This window comes from Orbicella franksi, chromosome 9 (assembly GCF_964199315.1).
Source record: "Orbicella franksi chromosome 9, jaOrbFran1.1, whole genome shotgun sequence".
Lineage (NCBI taxonomy): Eukaryota > Metazoa > Cnidaria > Anthozoa > Scleractinia > Merulinidae > Orbicella > Orbicella franksi.
In genome coordinates this window covers 29685793-29708196 of record NC_138153.1, presented here as the reverse complement: position 1 = coordinate 29708196, position 22404 = coordinate 29685793, and the positions used below count along the sequence as shown (strand labels likewise).

The 22404-nt window shown below is 38.6% G+C and overlaps 3 protein-coding genes across 4 annotated transcripts; 2 read left to right on the top strand and 1 right to left on the bottom strand.

Moving 5' to 3' along the window:
- Positions 1-32: 32 nt before the first annotated feature.
- On the top strand, positions 33-12535 carry LOC145496537 (E3 ubiquitin-protein ligase SH3RF1-like). The gene is made up of 13 exons (XM_081476230.1): positions 33-569; positions 4795-4844; positions 5575-5689; positions 6162-6269; positions 6659-6754; positions 7366-7602; positions 7998-8182; positions 8667-8834; positions 9263-9602; positions 10035-10120; positions 10451-10526; positions 11020-11093; positions 11508-12535. Exons 1-13 carry the CDS (start codon positions 270-272, stop codon positions 11674-11676), a joined length of 2004 nt encoding a protein of 667 aa, XP_081332356.1. The 5' UTR covers positions 33-269; the 3' UTR covers positions 11677-12535.
- A 1330-nt stretch (positions 12536-13865) lies between these two features.
- LOC145496554 (uncharacterized) lies at positions 13866-16957 on the top strand. 2 transcript variants are annotated; one of them, XM_081476255.1, is made up of 3 exons: positions 13866-14514; positions 15449-15814; positions 16473-16957. In XM_081476255.1, the coding sequence occupies exons 1-3, from the start codon at positions 14118-14120 to the stop codon at positions 16505-16507; spliced, it is 798 nt and encodes a 265-aa protein (XP_081332381.1). In that variant the 5' UTR covers positions 13866-14117; the 3' UTR covers positions 16508-16957. The 2 variants fall into 2 exon arrangements, with proteins under 2 accessions (XP_081332381.1, XP_081332380.1); XM_081476254.1 differs by lacking the exon at positions 16473-16957 and having other exon boundaries at positions 15449-16338.
- Positions 16958-17119: 162 nt separating this feature from the next.
- Positions 17120-19016, bottom strand: LOC145496552 (melatonin receptor type 1A-like). The gene has a single exon (XM_081476252.1). It carries the CDS (start codon positions 18577-18579, stop codon positions 17578-17580), a length of 1002 nt encoding a protein of 333 aa, XP_081332378.1. The 5' UTR covers positions 18580-19016; the 3' UTR covers positions 17120-17577.
- Positions 19017-22404: the final 3388 nt, after the last annotated feature.

The window sequence follows — 22404 nt, the reverse complement described above, 5'->3', positions numbered from 1 at the left end:
TTAAATTATGCTAATTTAAGATAATTCACAGATGTGCCGCACATGCGCTTTTAGCATGACAACAAATAGTCGAGGTCAGGTCTTCAATTGGAAAGAATATATTTGATGTTGAACAAATGTTTTGATCACTTCTTTCTGGGGCTAACGACCAAAACAAGTGTTTTTTGTCTTTTAATAGCCGTGCAGTGAAGCAAGTGCCGGGGAACTACGATATGCTCTGTCTGTGAGGAATTCAAGCCCATTCGTCACAAATTTCTGCATGTGCGGCCATGGACGAACTCCACTTAAATGAACTTTTGGAGTGTTCTGTGTGTCTGGAACAACTTGATCAAAGTTGCAAGGTATTGCCGTGCCAACATACGTTCTGTAGAAGGTGTTTGAAAGAAATCGTAGAGAGGAGAAAGGAGTTAAGATGCCCTGAATGTCGAGTTCTTGTGGAGGAAGATGTGGACGATTTACCGGCGAACATTCTGCTAGTCCGAATTCTCGAAGAGTTGAACCGAAGGAACAGAACGATAAAACCTTCGGACAGTCTGGATGCGGAATCAAACGAGAAACGTTGTGATCAGGTAAAACCGTCTTCGACACTAAATGGTTAGGACCGTAGGAAGCTGCGTGTAATTTTGAAGTGCGCGATTTCATATGCTAGATTCTCTTTTGTTGTCGTAAAAGTACATGTATCGCCATTAACCAGCTCTCATTATAAATGTCTCCCTGTTTTAAGTCCCGAAGGAGGATCAGTGGTTAGCGAAAATTGCTTCCGATCGTGCAAATTGTGGTCTGTCCGCTTGCTCAGGACTTCGTTTCCTCTTCGCGACCAGTTTCTTGGTCAACGTTGGTTTTCGTGAGATGTCGTCAGCGACATCCAATCTGGGCGTTTTGAGATTTCTCTAGTTGTTGTTGAAAATTCGGAAGACAATATCTGTAGAATTTCACGTTAAATGAATGAAAATTCAAAGAGTCCTCTGACTGTCGCGTTTTAATCAAACCTTTTGAAATATTTCCTTGTGAATTCAGATCATTGATACTAGCGTAGCATTACTACACTTTTACGCTTAATTATTTGTAGAAAGGGATCGTGTTTACACCATTAATGCTAGTACGCAGCTGTGTCGCCGTTGTGTTGTTTTATCAGCTTGACCGACATTACAATAGTCGTTTTTCACATCATACATTCCATTCGCCAACATTTGTTAAGTTAGTTTCATCACATGTAGAAAGGAAATATTTTAATCATTATCGTTCCAGCGCGAGCGGAAGAACTGGACAGAAAAATGTTCTTGCGCATCCGGCCTGTAATTTATTGTGGCTGTAAAAATCATTTTAGCTTTCTTTTCCTGAAAAATCTTAGGTTTGATCCATGAGTGTTCTCTTATCAAGGTTATGTTTGTGTTAGAGGCATTACCAAATAAAAATAATATGAGCTGAAGTTTCGTAACTACATGTACATGTAATGATCATTGCATTGCTTAATTAAACATCAAATTGACTAAAATTGTGCAACTTGGAAAATAGAAACTTTCCAAAAATCCTGTGAATTTTTCTTGGGTATTTATCGTTATTTTGGTTTCATGAACAGTGTTCATACTTGTTGGCTTTTGCAGCGTCACGTTTTCATTAATTTCCTTGTATGTCATAACACTGCCAGCCACAGTCTTCATTTGTCACGTGCTTTCAGTTTTCTCTAGATGGTTGTTTTGACAAGTGACAAACTCAGATCCCATGCTGTTTTGTTTCCCTTTGTTGTAGTTTTGTTCAATTTATTCATCTTTGTTTTCCCTTTTTAACTTACGGCCTGAACAACAAAACTCTCAATTAGCAGACAAGTCTGCTTGAGTAGTTGAGCAAACTTCGTGTCAGTTTTCATTGCTGGTAGGGCTTCAGACGGTCACCCAGTGTTTGTTCATTGTGTTTTTCTTGGCATTACTACTGTTTGAGCTTTATCACTGAAATTTAACAATTGTTTAAGGATAAAGAGAATTATATTTCAGTGTCAGTCACCCCTCATTTGCGGTCTATCAATGTCATCTATAAAGTAAAAGACTATTTCTATATGGCATAATGCAATTTTTGTCTCTCTGTTGAGAGGGAGGTTTTTTTTTTCAGTTTATATCATCCTTTAATAGTAATAGACTAATACTTATTTATGATCCAATGGAACTTTTTCTGCATAATTTAATGATTTATGCGATATGTCATTTATGGCCCTGGCCAATATAATCACAGTGGGTCTGTGCCGACTGTGGTTTCAACAAGACAATGCATCTCAAGGTCTTCTTTCAAAGGCAGTCATCTGGGATGTATATTTTTAGCCTGAGGGGTGTAATGATTCTGCTCAGTCCATATGTTTTGAGTAACTTTTTCCTTTCAGTAATATTAAGACTGGTTTCTTGTTACCTGTAGTATGAAAACCTGAAGCACCTGTTTGGTATGAATGTATTTGTTGTTGTCATAACTGAAGCAATTTGTTGAAGCTCCTCTAAACTTTTAAAAGTATAATAAAAAATGCTTTGTGTTTTGTATTGAAATTAAAGGTATTTAATTTTCATTGATGGATTCAATATTGTACTCTCTATGTAACTGCTAAAAATACACGTAGGAAGAGTAATATTTCTCAGTTTTGTTCTTAGTCTGTGACCACTGACATAGTTGGAGATAATTAGTCTTTATGGGGTATCACAAGACAAACAAAACAACTTATTATGAGTTCTGACCCATTGATGTTTATCAATGTTAATTTGCTGTTATCTGAAAAGTATGCCTTTATATGGAAATATCATTGGGTATGGTCTGAAACATATAAACATGTTATTGTGAGTACAGTGTAAGTTATGTTATTGTTGATTTCTATTCATTGATTACTTGTTTATCAGTTGGACATAGATGTCTTTTAAAATAGAACATAACATGAGGACAGAATAATGTTATCAACCCCTAGAAGCAGTAGTTCTAATTAAGTGATACATTTAATTCTCTTTATTGGTAAATAGTATAGGTCAGTTCTGAGTTGCCTTTTGGATCTTTTTCGAAACGAGTCTTCGTGCGAAACTTTTCATCTGTGAACTAGTTTGATGGCATAAATTATATAAACGTGCACATAAAACACATGAATGCGCATTTTGCATGAAGACTTATTTTGACAAAGAGCAGAGATGTCAACCTAGGAACAAACTGAAAACTGGGAGATTGCCAATTTTGTCTTCTTGACCCAAGTTGTTCAAAAAAGAGCTCTGGCAATTCAACTTAAAAGTCAGGGTATCAAATATCCAAAACATTGCTGCTTCCTAAAATGGCAAAAATCAGCCAAAATTAGATGGCTGGAAAGCATATAATTTATGCGTTTGCCTTTGTATTGTCTTGGTGACATGTACGCAAGACCAGGAGATTCAATCTGTATCCAGGAGACTCCTAAATAATTTGGGAGAGTTGGCAAAGATGAAAGAGACAAATGTCAACTTGTAAATATTTGTGGCTTATTTCCATTTCGATGTCTTCACCAAAAATTAGCACACTTACATGTACATATATGTACTAAATAAAGTTGTGGGAGACTGTTATATGTTTTTTTGAGCTACTATTTGGAGTTCAAAATTACTGGTATCCCATTAACCAGCAGACAATGAATAGGTTTCAACTTCTTTCACTAAGTCCGTTGTGTGTGATGCAAAAGAAAATTATGCCACTCCAACTCTTGGGGGCAAGAAGCACGCAAAAGTAGGGACTAGGACAAAGCCAGAGAGTTTGACCTTCCACGACCAAGTGATTTTTTGTTTTAAATTTTCAATCTTATTACACATATCCAATACGATTCCTTACATGTATCTTGACGTCTTCTCTTTATCGCCTGTTATCAATAGCCCTAAGAGACGTTTTGAATAAAATTGATCTTCTCTTTAAGTATATCCTCATTCAGTGTCAACTGCCAAAGATGTTTTGAAAAGAAGACAGCAAAGGAGGCATTTTGTAACTACATCTGTGGGTGTCAATTTAAAAGTTATTGCAATACATCATGTATTCGACATTGGAGATCATCCAACTGCGGTGACATGTTTGTCGATAGCAACAGAATATTGAAAGTCTGGTTCAGTCTGTCAAATGGGTGGTAGAATGGCCAAACTTAGTCAATTCATATTCACGGAATTGTTCTTCAACGATGCTGTTGACCTGGTGTTGAGTGGCGAAATCACTGACACGCCCGCATTCTGGTTCTAGGAAACGCTTTACCAGACAAAACACTTTGATAAATTACTAGTGCGCGCAATGATTGCCTGCGGTTTATTTACGGTCTCGCTCGATGGACTAAGCAAAAGAGGGTCTACTCATAGTCTCTTTGTCTTGTTAGCCCAACAAATTATGTTCCTAAGAAAAGGAGTAATAAATTATTGTCACCATAACTTGATGTGCATCTGGCTACCTCAATCGAGAAACAAAAATTCTCCAACATCAGATTGGTGGTGCTTATAAGGTTACCAGGCACCAATTTTTCTATAACAGATACATATACAATTTTCCAAACAGTTTAAATTTTCAGCACAGTTGACAGATTTTGCACTGTGATATTGGTCATTCTCTGACTCAGGGCTGGATTTTATTAGCTTAAATTTTAATTGCTGCCATCTGGTATAGCTGAAAAGGCAGAAGTTAATAAAAGTTGCTCTGCAGAGAAAAAGTGCATTTAGCGAGAATTGCTGTCAGTATAATTATTCTCATACAAAGAAACCCTATCTCAGATCAATAATTAATTTCGTTGCTAAATAAAATAATTTAATACTGTTCGCTCTGCTCTTGTTGAAGGTTCTTCCATGTGCTAGGGCTTTGTATGACTATGAACCAAAAGAAGCTGGGTGAGTGCCAATATCTAATTTACCCTAAAGTTTTTGTTATTTTTATATCATGTTGCAAAGTTGCAAATTACATGTACTAACCAACAGCCTGTAATCAAAAAATTGTGTGGTTAATTTGTTGTGTTTTCATCAGTGAGAGCTTGGTTTGGCCTGACAAATTGAAACTTGTTAGGTAATTGGCTAGTCACTGGTGGCATGAATTGAATTGTTTTGTAAAATGAAGTATATAATTTCAAACAAAGTGTTAAGTTTTGTTCTGCGAGACATTAAAAAGACTCAGACAAGTACTCTGATCAGTGGTCACAGGCCACATAGAGAACATACATGCATGTGGTACCTTTTGTTACTGTACCTTAGTTTCCATGATAAAATGTGGGGAGAATATTTGTTTGACGAGACTGCCTTCTTATTACAGTAGATCAAAATAATTACTTCTGGGCTGAGAAATGCTGGCCTGGGTTGGATCTAGGGGGAGGGTGCAAGGGGTGTGCACCCCCTGAGATGAAGCCTTCTTCTTCGTATTTGCTTTCATAATGTGTTTACCTCACCAGTCAGTTACATGTGTGTCATTCCTTTATAGTGTTATTGAAAAATAAAAAGATATTTGCAGGCTTGCCAGAGCTAATCTGTAGAGCTTACTGTAAGTTCAGACACAAAACAACAAAAAATTATTTAAGAAGACATCTCTCCTTAGTAACTAATTTTCTCCCCCCTTTATTCCCATTTTTAGTGATTTAACATTGCATAAAGGTGAAGTTATAACATTATTAAAACAAGTGGATGAGAACTGGTACGAAGGCCTCTGTAATGACCGCCAAGGATTCCTTCCAGCAAACTATGTCGAGGTAATTATGACCCTAATAACCCTAAAGGCACTGTAGAAATCAGTGGGAAAGCCTTCCTGCTTATAGACCTCAAGTACAAAAGTTTTGGACCTATGGCACTAGCTGGAACTCTGCACACGTACACGTAGGTTTAATATATATTATGCACACATCAAGGGATGAATGGAAGGAGAGACCGACAGAGAGACAGACAGACGGACACACAGACTTGTAGACAAATGTTTTTTTTTTTAGAAATATGTGCTGATTGATATTCAAAATTAGTATATTAAATTAATTTGTGCTCAACTTTTTTTAAATGAATTTGCTATTAATTTTGGGTTGTTTCAAAATTTGGTATTGATCACTTGAAATGGTTTGAAAAGGTTTCTAACCAACAATAATGTAACATGCTGTATATAACTCTGACACTTCCCTTGTCGTGTATCTTAATTCTTTAATTCTCATTTTCCAATTCAAAAATCTCTGTCAGGTGATCAATCCTCTACCAAGGCTAGATGATTCATGTGACAGACCTATAGCTAAAGCTTTATTTGACTTTGAAGATGAGCAGGAGCAAGACTTGCTTTCCTTTAAGCAGGTAAATTCATGCATGTGCAATTCTGTAGAACTGCATAAAGTTTAGTACTTGGTAAACTAAGAATTTACATGTGAGTGTAAACACAGGAGTCATATTTCTGAAGTCTTTGTGAAGTGGTTTTATATAGACCCACTATTGCACTCTGTGCATATATAGTTTTCCTTATGTTCTGTTCGCAAAAAAACAGTTTGAAGTTGGGCTGAAAATACTCCCTCAAGCGGATTATATGTCGTGTAAGCAGACACAAATGACGATTCAGTTGTTTGTATCTATTTTAACTAATCGCTCTGTATGTTACTTATTATAATGGATATACAAGTATTAATCAGTATGGTATGTAGCAATTAGTCCCTGTCATTTAACTCATTGCAATTTTTTTTCTCGTTAAGGGCGACATAATAAGTGTCATGCGTCGCGTCGATGAAAACTGGTGTGAGGGAAAGCTAAATGGCAAGCTGGGGATTTTCCCAATAACATTTGTCGAGGTGAGGTGAAAGGTTTGACAACCTTGCTAGGGGATGAAGGAAAAGGAGAAATAGGCTGACATTACAGGTTTTAAAAAAACTTTCCTTGCCTTTGATGTAAGCATCATACATGTAATATGAATTATGGCATTGTATGCGTTGACACAAGTGTACTGTAGTCAGATCACAAACAATTGAAACAGTTTTTTTAAAAAATGTGCTTGAACAACTTCTGTTAATGTTTATGTATGTGTATGGAGTCAGGGAAAGGGAATTAATATGAAGTATGTCACTGTTTATGTGGAGGTGCAGTGGCCTCTTGGTTAGTGCACTCTTCTCCCGATTAAGCAGTCTGGGTTTGAGCCCTGGCCAGGGACATTGTGTTGTGTTCTTGGGCATGGCACTTTACTCTCACAGTGCCTCTCTCCACCGAGGTATCTAAATTGGTACTGGTGAATTTAATGCTAGGGGGTAACCCTGCGATGGACTAGCATCCCATCCAGGGAGGAGTAGAAATACTCCAAGTCGCTTTATGCTACAGAAACCAGGGTAAGCTTGTGCCTGGTGGGCCACTTGGCTCATATGCAGACTTTACCTACCTACCTACATGTATGTCACTGTTTTGTTCACAGCTCAACGTAGCAGCCAGGAACCTGACGGAGGGAATTGAAAATGGATCAGATCAACCTTCAGGTGTGGCAAAACCAGCAAGAAAATCTCTGACAGGAGAAACAAGTAAAGGTGAACCCAAGAGACATACCATGCATTTTGTTGGGCAGCGGGATGGAGAAAGCCAACCAGTTGGTCTTCAGAGACGCTCACTTGATATTTCATCTTCTGAAAGGCTTGCGGACGACAACACCAGACAGGTGGGTGTGCAACTGGAAATGGAAACTCAAGCTTGAGGCTGGGTTTTTTCTCTGGCTCCTGCTATCTCTATTAATAGTGGTTAGGTGTAGTAACATCTCTGTCATTCAAATAATATACATTTTAGAAGGTATAGGAATCTTGCTAGTCAGAGGTACATCAGGTAGTTTTGTTGTTTCAGGTTATTTGATTTAGCATGGTGATTGAACAATACTGTGACTTGAGTTTGAAATTTCTAAATTTTAGAAATAGTTCTTTGTTCATGATATACTACTGATCATCATGAAAATAAACTAGTAGCCTGCTAACTAAATTCTGTGCTCACAGTGGGACTCATTTTGAAGTTCTTTCATGATTGCCCAGTACTTATATGTTATTATCCATGTTGTTTTCAAAGGCGACACCTCCCCCAAGTTCAACATCCAGTAGTACGGACACAGCACAATCATTAAACTCAAGGCCAGGTTCATCGCCGTCTTCAGGCAGCCCAGCTCGTTCAGTTACAGGGAGGCAAGGGTCACCTTCAGAATCCAGCACTGGCGGCGGGTCACGACCAGTGTCTGCGGAACTGGGAAAAGAATTGTAAGTACATGTACACGGCACTATACATTAATGTGTTGTGTTCTTTGGCGAGTTACTTTGCTGTAACAGTTCCTCTCTCAGTGTATGTTTGTAGGTGGAATTTTGAGTTACTGAGAAAGATCTTTGTTTATTGGTTTGTCTCATTATCAACACAATGTGTCTGTCATGAGACAAACAAAAGTATTCATGAATTTCCATTTTGCTTTGAACAATTACAATTGGAGTTCTGTGTAGTCATGGGAATAGTGTGTTATCATTGGGTAAATAAGTGCAAAGCGAGTATTGTGACGCTTTACCTACAGGCTTGTCAGAATACAGCAAAGTTTAAAAAAAAAAGTGCAGCGATATTTTACTCTAACAAGTAATCGCACAATCTACATGTATTTTTGGCTTGTTTGTGTGTAAAGATCTTGTAACCTTTGAGATACTGTTGTGCGTTAATCCCTCACTAAGTAGTTGTTGTTTGTTAATTTTCTATGAATAGATATGTGGCTCTGTATACTTACAAGCCAGCAAAAGATGATGAGTTAGAACTTGTCCGAAATGAAAACTACTGCGTGACAGAAAAGTGCAAAGATGGCTGGTTCAAAGGTTACTCTGTGTCTACTCAAAAGAGAGGAGTCTTCCCTGGAAATTATGTTCGTCTAGCCAGGTGTGTTAACAGTTACTGGAACAAACTGTAACCAGAACGTAGTCTACGAGCGGGCTCACCGTAGTAACCAAAAATGATAAAGCAGTACAAGTCTCCCCTCCCCCTCCCCCTCCCCCTCTGAGATTGAACCTGAGCTCTGTTTGTGTGTACATGTATGTCTAGTGTCTTAGATTGGTCGTAGCTTGCACACAAATTGCAAAATACGACTTTGAAATGAAAACCTTAGGATAGAACCTTGCTACTTTTCAAACGTAAATTATCCTGTTATTATGCTAGCTAGTTTCTAGTCTCTGTCATCATAAGGTCGTCCATAATCTCGTTTTCATGCAGAGGCTCGGCTACCTACACATTTCACAGAACTGTAAAATAGTCCTTCCTGGTGTGGTCGGCAAAGAATTACGTTAACTGATATTTACCTGTGTTTGTAGTTTACACAATTTGCTAACACGATCGAGGAGTAGCAGTACAGACCAGGACAGCAGCATAACTGCAGCATCTCAGAGTAACGCTCAACCCAAGCCCCCGCCTCACCAGAGGCCACCGCCACCGAGACATGCAATGTCTGAGGGAGGGTCCCACGGGAGATTTTACCGGTCAGATTCTGCCCCACCCCAAAGGTCACCGCCAGTTATGCCAATGGAGAGCTTAGTGGTTAATTTAAATCAAGGAAGGAATCTTGCAGCAAACAGACACGTCGCCGAGGGACCCTCTGAGAGGAGCAGATTTGTACCCACGTCACCCCTTCCCCCTCCTCCAGCGCCCAAATCGGTATGATCAACGTTTGGTTCCGTTAATAAATGAGAGATGAGAAAGTTTTCAAGCAAAACAGTCATGAGAATAAACAAAATTATCCACTAGACAAGCAGATACTGTATTTAGTAACCTGAGTATAAACTGTAATATAACATTAAAACTAATGCTAGACAATATTTTACGGTAGGACGAAATTAGTATTTTACATGTGATACCAATCTTATTTTACATGTCATACCAATTTTATTTCACATGTGATAGCAATTTGACTGTTAATTTTATAATAAGGATAAAACCATAAAACGAACTATTAGCTATCGATTTACCATATTTAGATTGGGAACGGGTGCTTCACTTAAAATGTGTTGTTGTATTTCCTTGTTACAAACGTCATGTAAAGTTAATAATACCCTCCTTGACAAGTTTTTCTTCTACTTGAATTTTCAGAGTAGTTTCTGGAAAAAGCTTACAGGCAAGAAGAAAGACAAGACAAGACCAAGTCCGCCCCCTCCGCCACCCCCTCCGTATCAAAGGTACTTCTCACAGATACTAATTAATTTTAACGGTCAATTAATAAATACACTACTGCAAAGCATACAGGAATATCCTCGTAAACAGCATTAATATCTGTCGAAATCAATTCAGTGTAACGTTGGTCTCGACGCCTCTGAGATCGGCCTCACCCCAAGAGGAGTGAGTATGGTTGCTAAGTGATCTGGTAGCCATGTTGGCAAAGCAACGTTAGGAGTATTCGTGATTTTGTGCAATAATTTATGATAAAACGAAAAAAAATTGACATACAAGCCGTGCTGTGCACAGGTTTCCCTGTCTGAAGTAACAATGCAACGTTACGTTCTTTTTAGGAGTATTCCTGCAGGACATAGCGCACTATCTCCTCCTCCTTATGATTTTGGAGGGCTGCTGACGTTGTATACACAGGTCAGTGACTGTTGGTAGTGTAAATATATGTGGTCCTTTGTTTTAACTTGTGGTCCTCATCAATCATGTGGTAGTCTTTCTAAAACTCCCGAAAAAGCCTTAATAAGACCATGGGTTTTCAGGAGAAATTTGATTTAAATTGATCTTCGCTGAAACACGGTTGCGCTTACTTTAATATTTACACCTTTCCTTCATAGTACGTACCGGAGTCAAACAAAGGGGTTTGGGAACAAGGGAACAATATCATTCAGGGATATTTTTTGGATTGGTTTGAGGAATCAAGGGATGTCTCTACTTTTAAAAGATGACCAAAAATTTTACGGAACAATGGAAGAAAAAGGGAAATCTTCAAGGGATCAAGGGAACATGCCATTCCTATGCTACCCCCCCCCCCCCCCCATCTCCCTCCCTCCCGTCCCAGAGGCCCTCATGTCTCTGTTGTCAATATGGTGGAAAGATTTCACTTTTGATTGGTATATGTTTTTTTTCTCAGGTTCCAAGAGAAGAAGCTCCCGGACCCCAGTCGAGGATCCATCACAGAGTTGAAAACCCCCCTGTTCGAGAGAGGTTCGTGCAAAAATATAGCTCGTCAACTATCGTTATAAATCACCCTTAGTGAGCAAGTCGCTCAACTTCGCATACGTAAAATGAAACTTACGTTGAAAGAGATTTCTCCGTAATGCTAGGGAAACATAAAGAATCATAGCCTAGGATATTTGAAAGTAATTACATGAATGAACATCGCATCTTGACTTAGCTCTTTAAGCTCTTCCCTCTCCACTCTTCGCTCTCCAGTCGTGAATTTTTTTGCGAATGTGGTTGTAATTTTTTGCATACTCAACCAAATTCAAAACGAGCAAAGTTCTGTTCTATGGCTATGGTCATGTTTCCCAAAGCGAGCATTATAGAGAATTTGTCAAATGGTAACTGCTTTAGAATTAACTGGTTAATATAGAGTGTATCTTTTGTTTTGGTTGTCAGGTATCGTGTTATCTCAGCTTATCCACCCCAACATGAGGCCGAGTTGGAACTTCGTGTTGGCGATGTTGTGTATGTAACGAAAAAACGACAGGATGGCTGGTACAAAGGGACAATGGAACGAAACGGAAAAACGGGGCTATTTCCTGGGAGCTTTGTGGACAACTTTTGATGTCAAACCGGAAAAAAGTAGCACTTATATAGGTTGCAATCAGACAATGCCTTTACCTGGGTGTAGGAAAAACTTGGAATAGTTGAAGCAACTGACAACAGATATGAATTAACGGCTTTGGCCATCGGGAAAGATCGCTCATTGACTATCATAAAGACAGAGAGAGCCCGAGTGAATACTTTACATGGCCTGCAAGAGCCAGTGAATAGATGCTCTGATGGGGCGAATAACGAAATGGACGATGGCCGAGTTTTCACAGATATCGGACAAATATGCCCCATAACTCCCTAGGAGCGGCGATCCGTGCTCTCTCTGTTTTTATTTTTTTATATTTTGGTCTGATTCGGGCGAGTAAAGAACCCCATCAGTGGCTGTTGTCGTTTACAAGTCTAAGTTTAGTGTAGTAGGTTACAATGGTAGTAAACGAATATTTGAATTTTTACATACTCATAGATAGGAGTTTATAACAATTTTATGCCGGGAAACAAAAACCGTTCAATTCGCATACCTCGTCGAGAAATAATGTTCATTAGACTGACAAGGATAGAAATCGAACGCAAACACTGTACAAAGAATAATGATATTGATCTGCTGCTTTTCGAATGACGCTTTGCTGTAAATGTTACCAATCACAATTCTACGCCTTTTGTACTTTTTGCTAGCGATTCATATTCCTACATATGTACAATATTTGCCAGTGAAACTTAACTAAGACTAAATTGTCTTACACAAGATGTTGGGTGGCGCTTCAAATGACTAAGAATTCTTAGTTAGTTTTAATAAATTCAAATAAAAGTTACATGACTGTAAATCAAAATAAAAATTTTATATTAAGCTCGTGTGCATTACACTTGTGCGTTTTAAGGGTGTACATTTTAAGACTGAATAATTGGTGGAACTTGAAATAAAAAAGGTGTCAATTGTGAACATGAATTTTTTTGCACTGGTTTGTTGTGGAATTTGGTATTGCCCGCTATAAGATGTAAGTACCGCAGTGCAAATCGAACCCCGCCATCGCCTCGATGGTTGAGCGTTACAAGGCGTAGTTATGACCGTAATGGCAAGTGAAGGGCTGTGTTCCATGGTGCAATGCGGCCTTAATGTCAGATTTCTCATGGTTCAACGATGCAATTAACTAGCCGAAGACTGCCTCATCGACAGACTTTCCTTTTCTTTTGTTTTCTTTTTTCTTTTGTTTTCTTTTTTCTTTTTTTTCTTTTTTTTAGCGCAAAGAGCGTTCGGGAGATTGGGAGGGAACCAGAAAGCGCGAGCGGGAGCTGATAATGAGCGAGGAAGCGAGCTCGGGAGAAGCTTGGGAGCGATTATTATATTTTTTTTACTATCACGCGTGCGACTGGGGAGGAGGCAGAGCTGAATATACATTTTTTGGGGGAAATTCAACATTATTTGGAACTCACTTATTTCGACGCATAAACCACTTTGTACGATCGATGGCGCCTTTCTTTTGTCATAAACGAAGCAATTCATCTTGCTAGTCGCTCTTTACGCTAAAACCTACATTTTCCTTTCTTAAAATTAAGCTTTCCTTTTTGGGCATTTTTATCCATTAGTATGTTTTAGGCTTGTATTTTTTTCCATTTTGTCCAATGAATTTCCCGAAACTGATAAATCATGGCATAAATTTCTGTCAAAAAATTTGGCATTTTTTTCGTTGGCACCTGTTTGGCGATCAAATAAGACGCACTAAATGTAAGCAAAGAAAACATTGCCATTAACGCTGAATTGATCGAAAGCTTTAGAAAAACCGATGAATCAAATCCCATAGATTATCAATATTGCCTCTCATTTTGAGCAGCATACTAGAATTACTGCAGAGCTTAACCTGAAGGGCGCATTAAGACATAGCGTTTTAAGAGGTGGAAAGCTTGAAAGTCGTAAACACTTGTCTTTAAAGTAATTATTTAGCTTATCCTGTTACCATATTCAAATATTTTTCAGTTCTTTTATCGCTTCTTCTCATTAGATATTTTCGGTTTGTCCTTAAATTAATGGGCATTTTTCTATTCTATGTCGCAGCCAGACGGTACTAAGATTTACTTACATTTTCAATAAAGAGAAAATTTTGAACAACAAAATAGTGCTGCGAGAGGTTTCATTCACAGTTGTCTTGGTTCCGATTGATTCGATGGTAAACTATTAATTCAATAGTTTAAAAGCGAAGCACGTTAATTATAGATATTTTTCTGGCAAATGGAATAAAGATGATATATTGGGCTGCAACCACAGTGGTTAAAAGGTGAAGATTTCTAAAGACGAAATTTTAATTTAAAACTAGTTTGTCTTGCTCTCTGCTCGCAGCAAGATCTTCGCCTTTTCCTGGAAGTTTCGAAAGAGGTTCCCACCAGAAAGATAAATTTGAGCAGGTTTTGGCTAATATTTTGACAATGTAACTTATTTCACCGAGATCCGAGAAAGTCGCCATGGCAAATTGTATAACCGGCGGCCATATATTAATAGTGAGACGCCAAAGCTATATTCCAAGTTACTTTTCTGTTTATGAATCTCAATTACCAACCGACAATGAATATTCTGAATATAAATTGGGAACAGCTGAATCTGAGGTCGAAAGCTCGAGCTTTTATCTGCTGTATTCCAGAAACTCTGCGGCTGAAAGCGACTATTTCACTTTTCCAACGAGAAGATCGCCGGAAAATCTCATGGAATCTGGCACGCACACGACTAGGCTACTGAGCTCAGGTTTAGCGAAGAGATTTTCTTGCAATGTGAGCAAAATGGCGTATCGTATGAGGAATCGCATGGTTTGTGATGGATATTTCGGCTGCCCTGATGAACACATTTCTACAGAAAAAGGAAATGGTAAGATTTAAATATAAAAGAAAATAATGCAAGGTCAATTTCCAAAGAAAAAAAACGCAATGCAAAATTATTTTTTGTGCCGTGTTAAAGTTGCTTTAATATATAATTCATATCCGATTGTTTGGATTAACCATTTCGGAGCAAAGCCTGATGAAGTTGACAAGTTCACGAACCAACTGTAGCAGGAAAGATTGACTGATTTTTTCAGATTTTTCACCAGTAAAGATACTTAAATTCAATGCAAAAGAACATGGGAAGAATGTTTCAGGCTCAACCCTGCTGCTTTCAGTTCAAATCCAAACAAAGCCACAACCAATTCACGCTAGGATATGATATTGCGCTTGGTAGTATTAACCAATTTTGTGTTCAACTGCTCTGAAGTTATTTGTGCCTTTATGTACGATTTATCGATCGAAGGCTTGCTAAATTTGGAATTTAATTTTGGATTTATTTTTTTTATCTCCTTTATGCTACAAGCAGAAAAGAATTGATTGAAACGTGGTAGGAGGTGGTGGCATGTTGATCAATCTTTAACCTAAATAAAGCGAAAATTGTAAAGAAAGCGACAGACATGATCAAAGTTTTATTTCACTCGTTCCCAGGATTGCGCACAGAAAGAATTTTCAAAATTGCAAAAGCGCTGGCCTCGATTAAATTTCGTCGAAACAACCCGCTCCGAATGGCTTCAGATTGAATTCTATACCATTCTGAAGTGTTTTCACCACTCTCTAATCGTATACAGTGTATAGAAATGACTGGCTTGTCGTTTTCTTTGTAATTCGCAAAACTTTCATATAGTTCCGAAGGTGGCGTGGATATCTAAGTTTAATTTGCCCCGATCAGTTCTTAAGTCTCTTTCTGTATTGCTTAGCCCACTAGTTGCACCACTGAAAAGTATTTTCTATTTTTTTTTTTTTTTTTCTGCCTTTTTTAGTCGCATCCTTAAAAAGAGGGAAACCGGTTTGCATTCTTCCCTGGAAGAAACGACAAAGATGCGCCAAAGCGAAGAAAAAGCATGCGGGCAAAAGCGTCAAAACTGAAGTGCAAACATCTAAAGTGGACTGCGTGATGTCATCCCTAGAGCGCACAAAAGTGTCAGGCATCAAGACAAAGGGTCACGTGACCAGAAACCAGCACAGTAGTGGAACTAAGTCCCATCCTGCCATGTTCTACAGTTATTACATTGCCAAGGGTAACGCCCTCCAATATCGCAAAATTTGCGCGCCAAAACGGCGACCGTGTGATGGTTTCTTCGGCTGCTACGACGAAGGGAGCATCCGAGGAAAGAAAGCAGGAACAGGTAGATTTAACTGCGCCGTTATCGGTATGAACTTGACTTAAGAACGAACGTGGTAGATAGTAAATTTGAGAGGTGTCTTTTGTTATCACCAGGCTCCCATATGATCAGTGTTAAGTAATTCTGCGTACTGTATCTCAGAAAACGTTTGTCAACTACTATGAAACCCTGTTGAAGTTGCCCGTTTGACCTTGGGAAACTTCTCAGAAACTGTTTATAGTCTATCTTGATTTTAGTGGATATGATAAAGGGCCTCTCTTGCTCGATCTTCAGATGAAGACCCAGTATTGACCATCATGCTTTTCGTGTGTCTGTTATTACTTTAGTCTACATGATAGCGAGGTTTCTATTATTTTCCAATGCTCAACAGCGCGTAATGCATCTTGGAAAAAACTTGGTCTTTAAGAAAGATCATGCCTTGTTCGCTGGAGTTAAGACCGAAGTTCTAAGATGAAACTTTATTGCACATTAACTCTACCGGTTCTCCACCTTCCGTAAGGGAACATAATCCTGGGAGACACTCTGTGTTTGCACCTATCCCCAGTCTATGAAACAAATCAACATGCGAAAACCAATTTGTTATACGGACTTCAGCTTGAATATTTTATGATCAACAATGCAAGTCGTAAGCTATGCTGTTTAATATTCTGTTTGTTTTCAGTTTCAGGAAAAAGAAAGCCCATTCCAAAATACTGATTGGAAACGATAATTAACGTTACAGTTGTCCTTACACAGTGGTCAGTCTCGTTTTGTTATGAAAGACTCAGTCCACAGAAATGCGAAGGACAGAAAAGCTAACGGAGTGGGACTTGATTGGTTTTATGTACGGTAACAGAACAGTATCAGGATGGGACCTTACAGAAGAGCTCTTTTTCTAAGGTTGAAATAACGGTGAACCTTAGTCATTTTTACATGATGATATGAATTTTATCGTTTAGTCGCTTCATAAAAGCGCTCCTTAAATATATGCAGAACAACAATAAAATTTTGGAATTAATATAACATATTGACAACATAACTCGTTGACAAATAAACACAGTGTATATATATGAAATGGATAATAAATCAAACTATGTGCTAGTGCTTAAATCTAAAAAGCAAAATTAACTTTTCCATCAGTGGACAAAAGTTATATTCTATATCAAAACCGAGAACAAAAACCAGAAAGTCAGTAGCAAATCGCCGATGGTTTTAACAGTAAGAAAAGATGGATTCTCTTATGTTAAACTACATAGCTCTCAAGAAAGTCTCGAGTAAGCTTGATTAATGAGAGACTTACTATGTCGACATAAGAGCTGCTGCCACATGTCTTCATGGACTGTTTAACCGCCAATAACGCACTGTGATTGGTTAATGAATTCTTAATTGTTGGTCCCTTCAGCTGTTTCATCAGTCGCTTTCAACCTTTTATTTTTCAGCACTAGATTCCTTTTTTCTATTTAACAAGGTCCTTTTACGTTTGAGAATTTGCATTGATCGCCGACATGGAGATGTTCATAGTGGTTATACCCCACTAAAATCGCAAGGAAATATTGAATACTTCAATTTTAAAACCCAGTAAGAGTAAGTCATCTTAGTGATTATCAATCCAAGAATTATTCATAAATGCTTTTGCGAATAGCAGACTAGGAATAATGAATAGCCGTGGATAAAATATTCCTCTTCAAACTCCGAATTTAGTAAGATGTTTTTTTTTAAATTTCTGAAATCTTGTGAGTAAGTTTCTGTGAAGTTATAGTTCTAATTGTCCCCGCGTTTTCTCTTGGTTACTCCAATTCTTCGATGATCTGCAAGGGGACACCTCGAGAAATGCCCAGATAAGAACTTACAGCGTTTTCGGCAGGTAAAACCCGATTTGGTGCCTCTGATCTCTTCAATATCGACAAAAACTTTTTGCGAAAAGATGGATTCATAGCGCCGTAAATCCACGGGTTCACAGCACTGTTGGCAAGCAAGCCGTACGGAATGGCAAGGGCAAGCTGCCCAGGCAGATCGCGCGTTTTTCGGAGCACAACACGAAATAAAATAACGACAGCAAACGTTGGCAACCACAGAACGATAAAGGAAACAACTAAGACGAAGAAAGTCTTCGTGAGATTGATCTCCTGTGCACTCAAACCACTGTTGTTGGACAAATGATCCCTGTGTTGGCGGAGAGACTTTGAGACAAAGTAGTAAGAAAGCGCCACGATGACAAAACTGGTAACTACGAATGACACCATGACAAAAACGGTAAATCCAGTCTCAGAGGTCAAAGAGTTAAAATGCAAACTGCACGAGGCCATTTGGGAACTAAACTCCATACTGGCCCAACCTAAGATTAACGGAAATAAAATAACCATTGCTATAAATATCCACAACGAAGCCACGAAGATCGCAGAGCGTTTGCTTGTGAAGATTCTTTTGTAGATGTTTGGCTTTACTACACAGAAGTAGCGATTGACAGCGATTAAGTCCATGGTACTAACCGAAGCCAAGGTCAAGAACTGCATGAAAAACCCACTGATGGCGCAGCCTGTAGAACTGTATGGCATCTTCCCGGTGATAAGAGAAGACAAGAACAGTGGCCCAGGAACGAGAGCATTTATTAAATCTGTTGTCGCCAAAGCAGCGATGAACAAGCTAGTTGTGGTGCTTAGGCGGGGCTTTTTGAATACTACAGTAATGACCATCGCATTGCCAACGAACGACAGAATAAGAAGTAAAATGCATATCAATGATTCCAGGACAACAAGTTCACTTCGTCTAAAGGGAATCTGGTTTGTCATTTCTCTCAAGAACTTCAAGAGGACCAGGATTAACTGCAGAGAAGTATTGTTTTCCGCGACAACTTGCTTTCGATTTACCAGTTTGCAAATTGTCAGAGGCTGCTTACTTCTCTGTAAATAAAGACAAGGTGACGAGTCCGTAAATCTTCATAATCCTTTTAATTGAAGCATCTATTAGCTCCGAGTTCTTTGAATTAATCTTTGAAGATGAAATATTTTCAGCTGCGTGTTGCCTCATCTAAGCTTCACACTATCTCTTGTGTGAGTGGATCATAAAAGAGTCCAAAAACTGTAAAACCATACATACAGAAACCAAAAAAGTTATGTCAAAACTAGGAAATGAAGGACGTTTGATGAAGAGAAAAGAAACTATGCCTTTTTGTTTTTTTTTTGGTTCGATCGTTTGTCAATCTGAGTTTCAATAATTGATGCTACAATTAAAAGCTACTAATCCATGTTTTTGCAATCTACAGTTACATCTCTGATATTTTTTTTTAAATTTGAGCCACGATGTAGGAACAAAACAAACGCGATTGTTCAAAGTAATCCGAGATTAACATTGATGAAATTTGATTTTTTAACTACTATACAAGACATATTAGAAACTGAAAAAACTTTCTGTTTCTGATAAGCGTTTGTCAGTCTGAGTTTGAATAACTAATGCTACAACTGAAAATTGCTAATCCGTGTTTTTACAATCTACTACTACATCTGCGACTTTTTTCTTAATTGAAGTTGCTATGCAGGAACAAAACAAACACGGTTGTCCAGAGTAATCCGGGATTATCACCAACAAATTTTGATTTCTTTTTAACTTTTAGTTGCCACTTTCCACAAAAAATAGCAGAACCAAAATGAGGAAACTATTTTTAAATTCAACCCATCCCAGGGTAAAAAAAAGTGCCAAAGCAAAAACCCTTTCCTTCAACTTTTATGTTCCCAACCATTTTGACGTCACTCCGTCATATTATTACTGCACGGATATGACCACATCAAGCCGAAAACAACCAGCAAAAATTCTGTTGTTCATGTTTGCGCTCCAAACGCTCGAACTTTGTGTGATCATATCAATATTTCCTTAATGGGTACAAACAAATACCCATCTTGACCATGCCAAGCCATGCCAGGTTTCATCTCGATTTGTTTTTTTAAACAAACCACAATCTGGACTTGAACAATTAAAGAACAATTTATTGGCTCTCTTAGACAGTTGGTGAGCTATTTGAAGAAAAGGTTAGGCTACGCTGCAGGAAACAAGACCAAAAGAGTAGTACAGAGCACGAGAAATTCAAGGGAAACAGTGAGTTTTGTTTCCCCTCGACCTCAATGTTCCCCGAGGTTTCTCGGGGAACATTGAGGGTCTCCGGGAAACAATACTCACTGTTTCCCTTGGCGCCAGTCATTAAGTGTTTTGTTATACTCCCAACTCAAAACTAGAAAAAAGAAAAAAAAAATCCAAGAAATCGTTTGCTTGACGCCGGCTGGCTTACAAATTTGCCGCGGTTTCAAGGAGCACGACCTGATCACGTGTGAGTCGAAGGTTCAAGTTGCTGTTTCCCTGGGAGTTAGTGAGTTTTGTTCGCCCTGGGAGTTAGTAGTTTTGACCCACGACACGTGACACGTTCTCCTCCAATCGGAAAACGTATTTGAGTTCGGAGGTATAAGTATCACCCAACTAGTGGACTAATGCAAATCCTGCATTTTGATTGGCTACGCTACTAGGGGACTATTAGTAATAGTCCTCGAGTAGCGAAATTGGCGCCATCGAGCGTGACGATTTCTTTCGCTTTATTCCCAAATAAATATTTCTTCAACTTGCATTTGCTAACTTTATCATTACCGTTTCTGTCCGACTAGTTGGTTGATACTAAAACAATTAGACCCTTCGCCCTCAAGGGCCACGGGTCAATAGCCCATGAGGCGAAGCCGAATGGGCTATTGACCCGTAGCCCTTGCGGGCTACTGGTCTAATTGTTAATTGGTTGAGATTATTAGTGTGGTAGCGGTAATTATTATGATAAAAAATAGTGACATGTGATGTCAAGTTGTTATACGGCGGCAAATTTGTGTGCCAGCTGGCGTCAAACAAATCATTTTTTCGCACGTTTTTTTCTATTTTTGAGCTGGGAGGTAAAACAAAACACTTTATGACTGGCCCCACGCAAAAATTGAGTTTCGTTTTTCCTCGACCCTCAACGTTTTCCTTAGCTCTGCCTCGAGGAACATTGAGGAACAAGAGGAGACAAAACTGACAGTTTCCCTTGGGGTCAGTCATTAAGTGCTTTTATTATACGGCCATAGCTCCGTGAGCAGGCAAGATGAACCAAAACCTGCGCTATGATTGGCTAACCTAGCGGGCATGATGGTTGTATCTTGTCCGCTCTGAACCAGCCGCTGTGTCCCGCAAAAAAACTTTCCCTGAAAGCCATATAATAAATCCTTGTCGTTGACCAAGCGTGAGGTCAACATGGCTGGATATTGGCTTTGTCCCTTTTTTGCATGTTTATGGACCTCGACTCCGACTCGGTCCATAAACATCCGAAAAAGAACTTTGCAAATATCCAGCCATCTTGACCTCACGCTTGGTCAATAAGCCATATATTGCCCTCCACCGCCACCTTTATCTCTGGAGGAAAAATGAGTGACAGCTTTCTGGCGGAGGGTATTATTTGATTCATAAAAGTATAAATTATACTTACAAGACCAGGAGCCATAATTACGGCTCCTGACACGAATTCATTTTGATTATTTGATTTTTGAATCAGCTTGTGCCAGGATCTCACCATTAATACTAGAAAGAGAAAAAGCGTGTGTAACCTTTTGTTTGATACCACCAGTTTTTTGGAGCCTGGGTAAAACCTGTTGTTCTAATGAAGCTGTCAACGGAACTGACAAGAAAATAACTCTACCATTTACCCAATAATCATCCAAAAGGGATCAAATTAAAAATATCGGCTTTTCAGCAGCTGCTAGAAATTTCCAGCTAATTTGTTTCAAAACAGTTGCAATCTGTCCAGCTTTCTGTTTCAGGCTGATTATTTTGTTGTTGCTGAGGAAGAGGAAACAATACTGTTTTTAGCTGAAGACAAACGCAGTCCTGGATTGTCATCCACAAGGTAATTTAAAACAATGATTCATCTTTTTTTACTTAAAGCTTCCATCCATAGCATTCATAGTTGCCGAGATGCTAAACGTTTGGCTATCTAATCGTAGAATGAAAATAAAGGGATGTTTTTCTTCAAGATAAAGCGCTTGCGCTTACCTTTAGTTTTTGAAAGATCTAATTAACATTCGTGCTTTGAACGTTACGTTACGGTACGTTTCCTTGTCTGAAAGAAAAAAAGACCACTCATAACGTGGAACTGAAAACAATTTGCCTGCAAAGAAACATTCTTTTGATTCACTTCTTCCAAGTTAGTGCTTTTACCTCTCTGAAGACGGTAAATAATCCAAACGAGAAGAGACACACAATGAAGTAATCTATTCCGCACCTGCCTTGCTACAAAGCAACTGAGTTCCAGTCCGAGAAAAGCGCAAAAGAAGCAATGGTAAACCAAAAAAGACAGAGTAAAATATAGTAAAGATTGGGCAAGATTAAACCAAAAGTTAAACAAAGCAATTGTAAAATAAATGTATCAGTAAGCATTTCAAAATTACCAACTTTGGCTTGACCATGCATCCGGCACTTTCTATAACCACGCTTGTAACACATCAAATTGGAATCCTGCCAAAAGCTAGAGAATATTTTAAGTTTCGTTTCACAACTTAGTGAGCTTAAAGAAACACCTGCTTTTGAAATTTTTGAATGAAAGTGTGATAGGGACG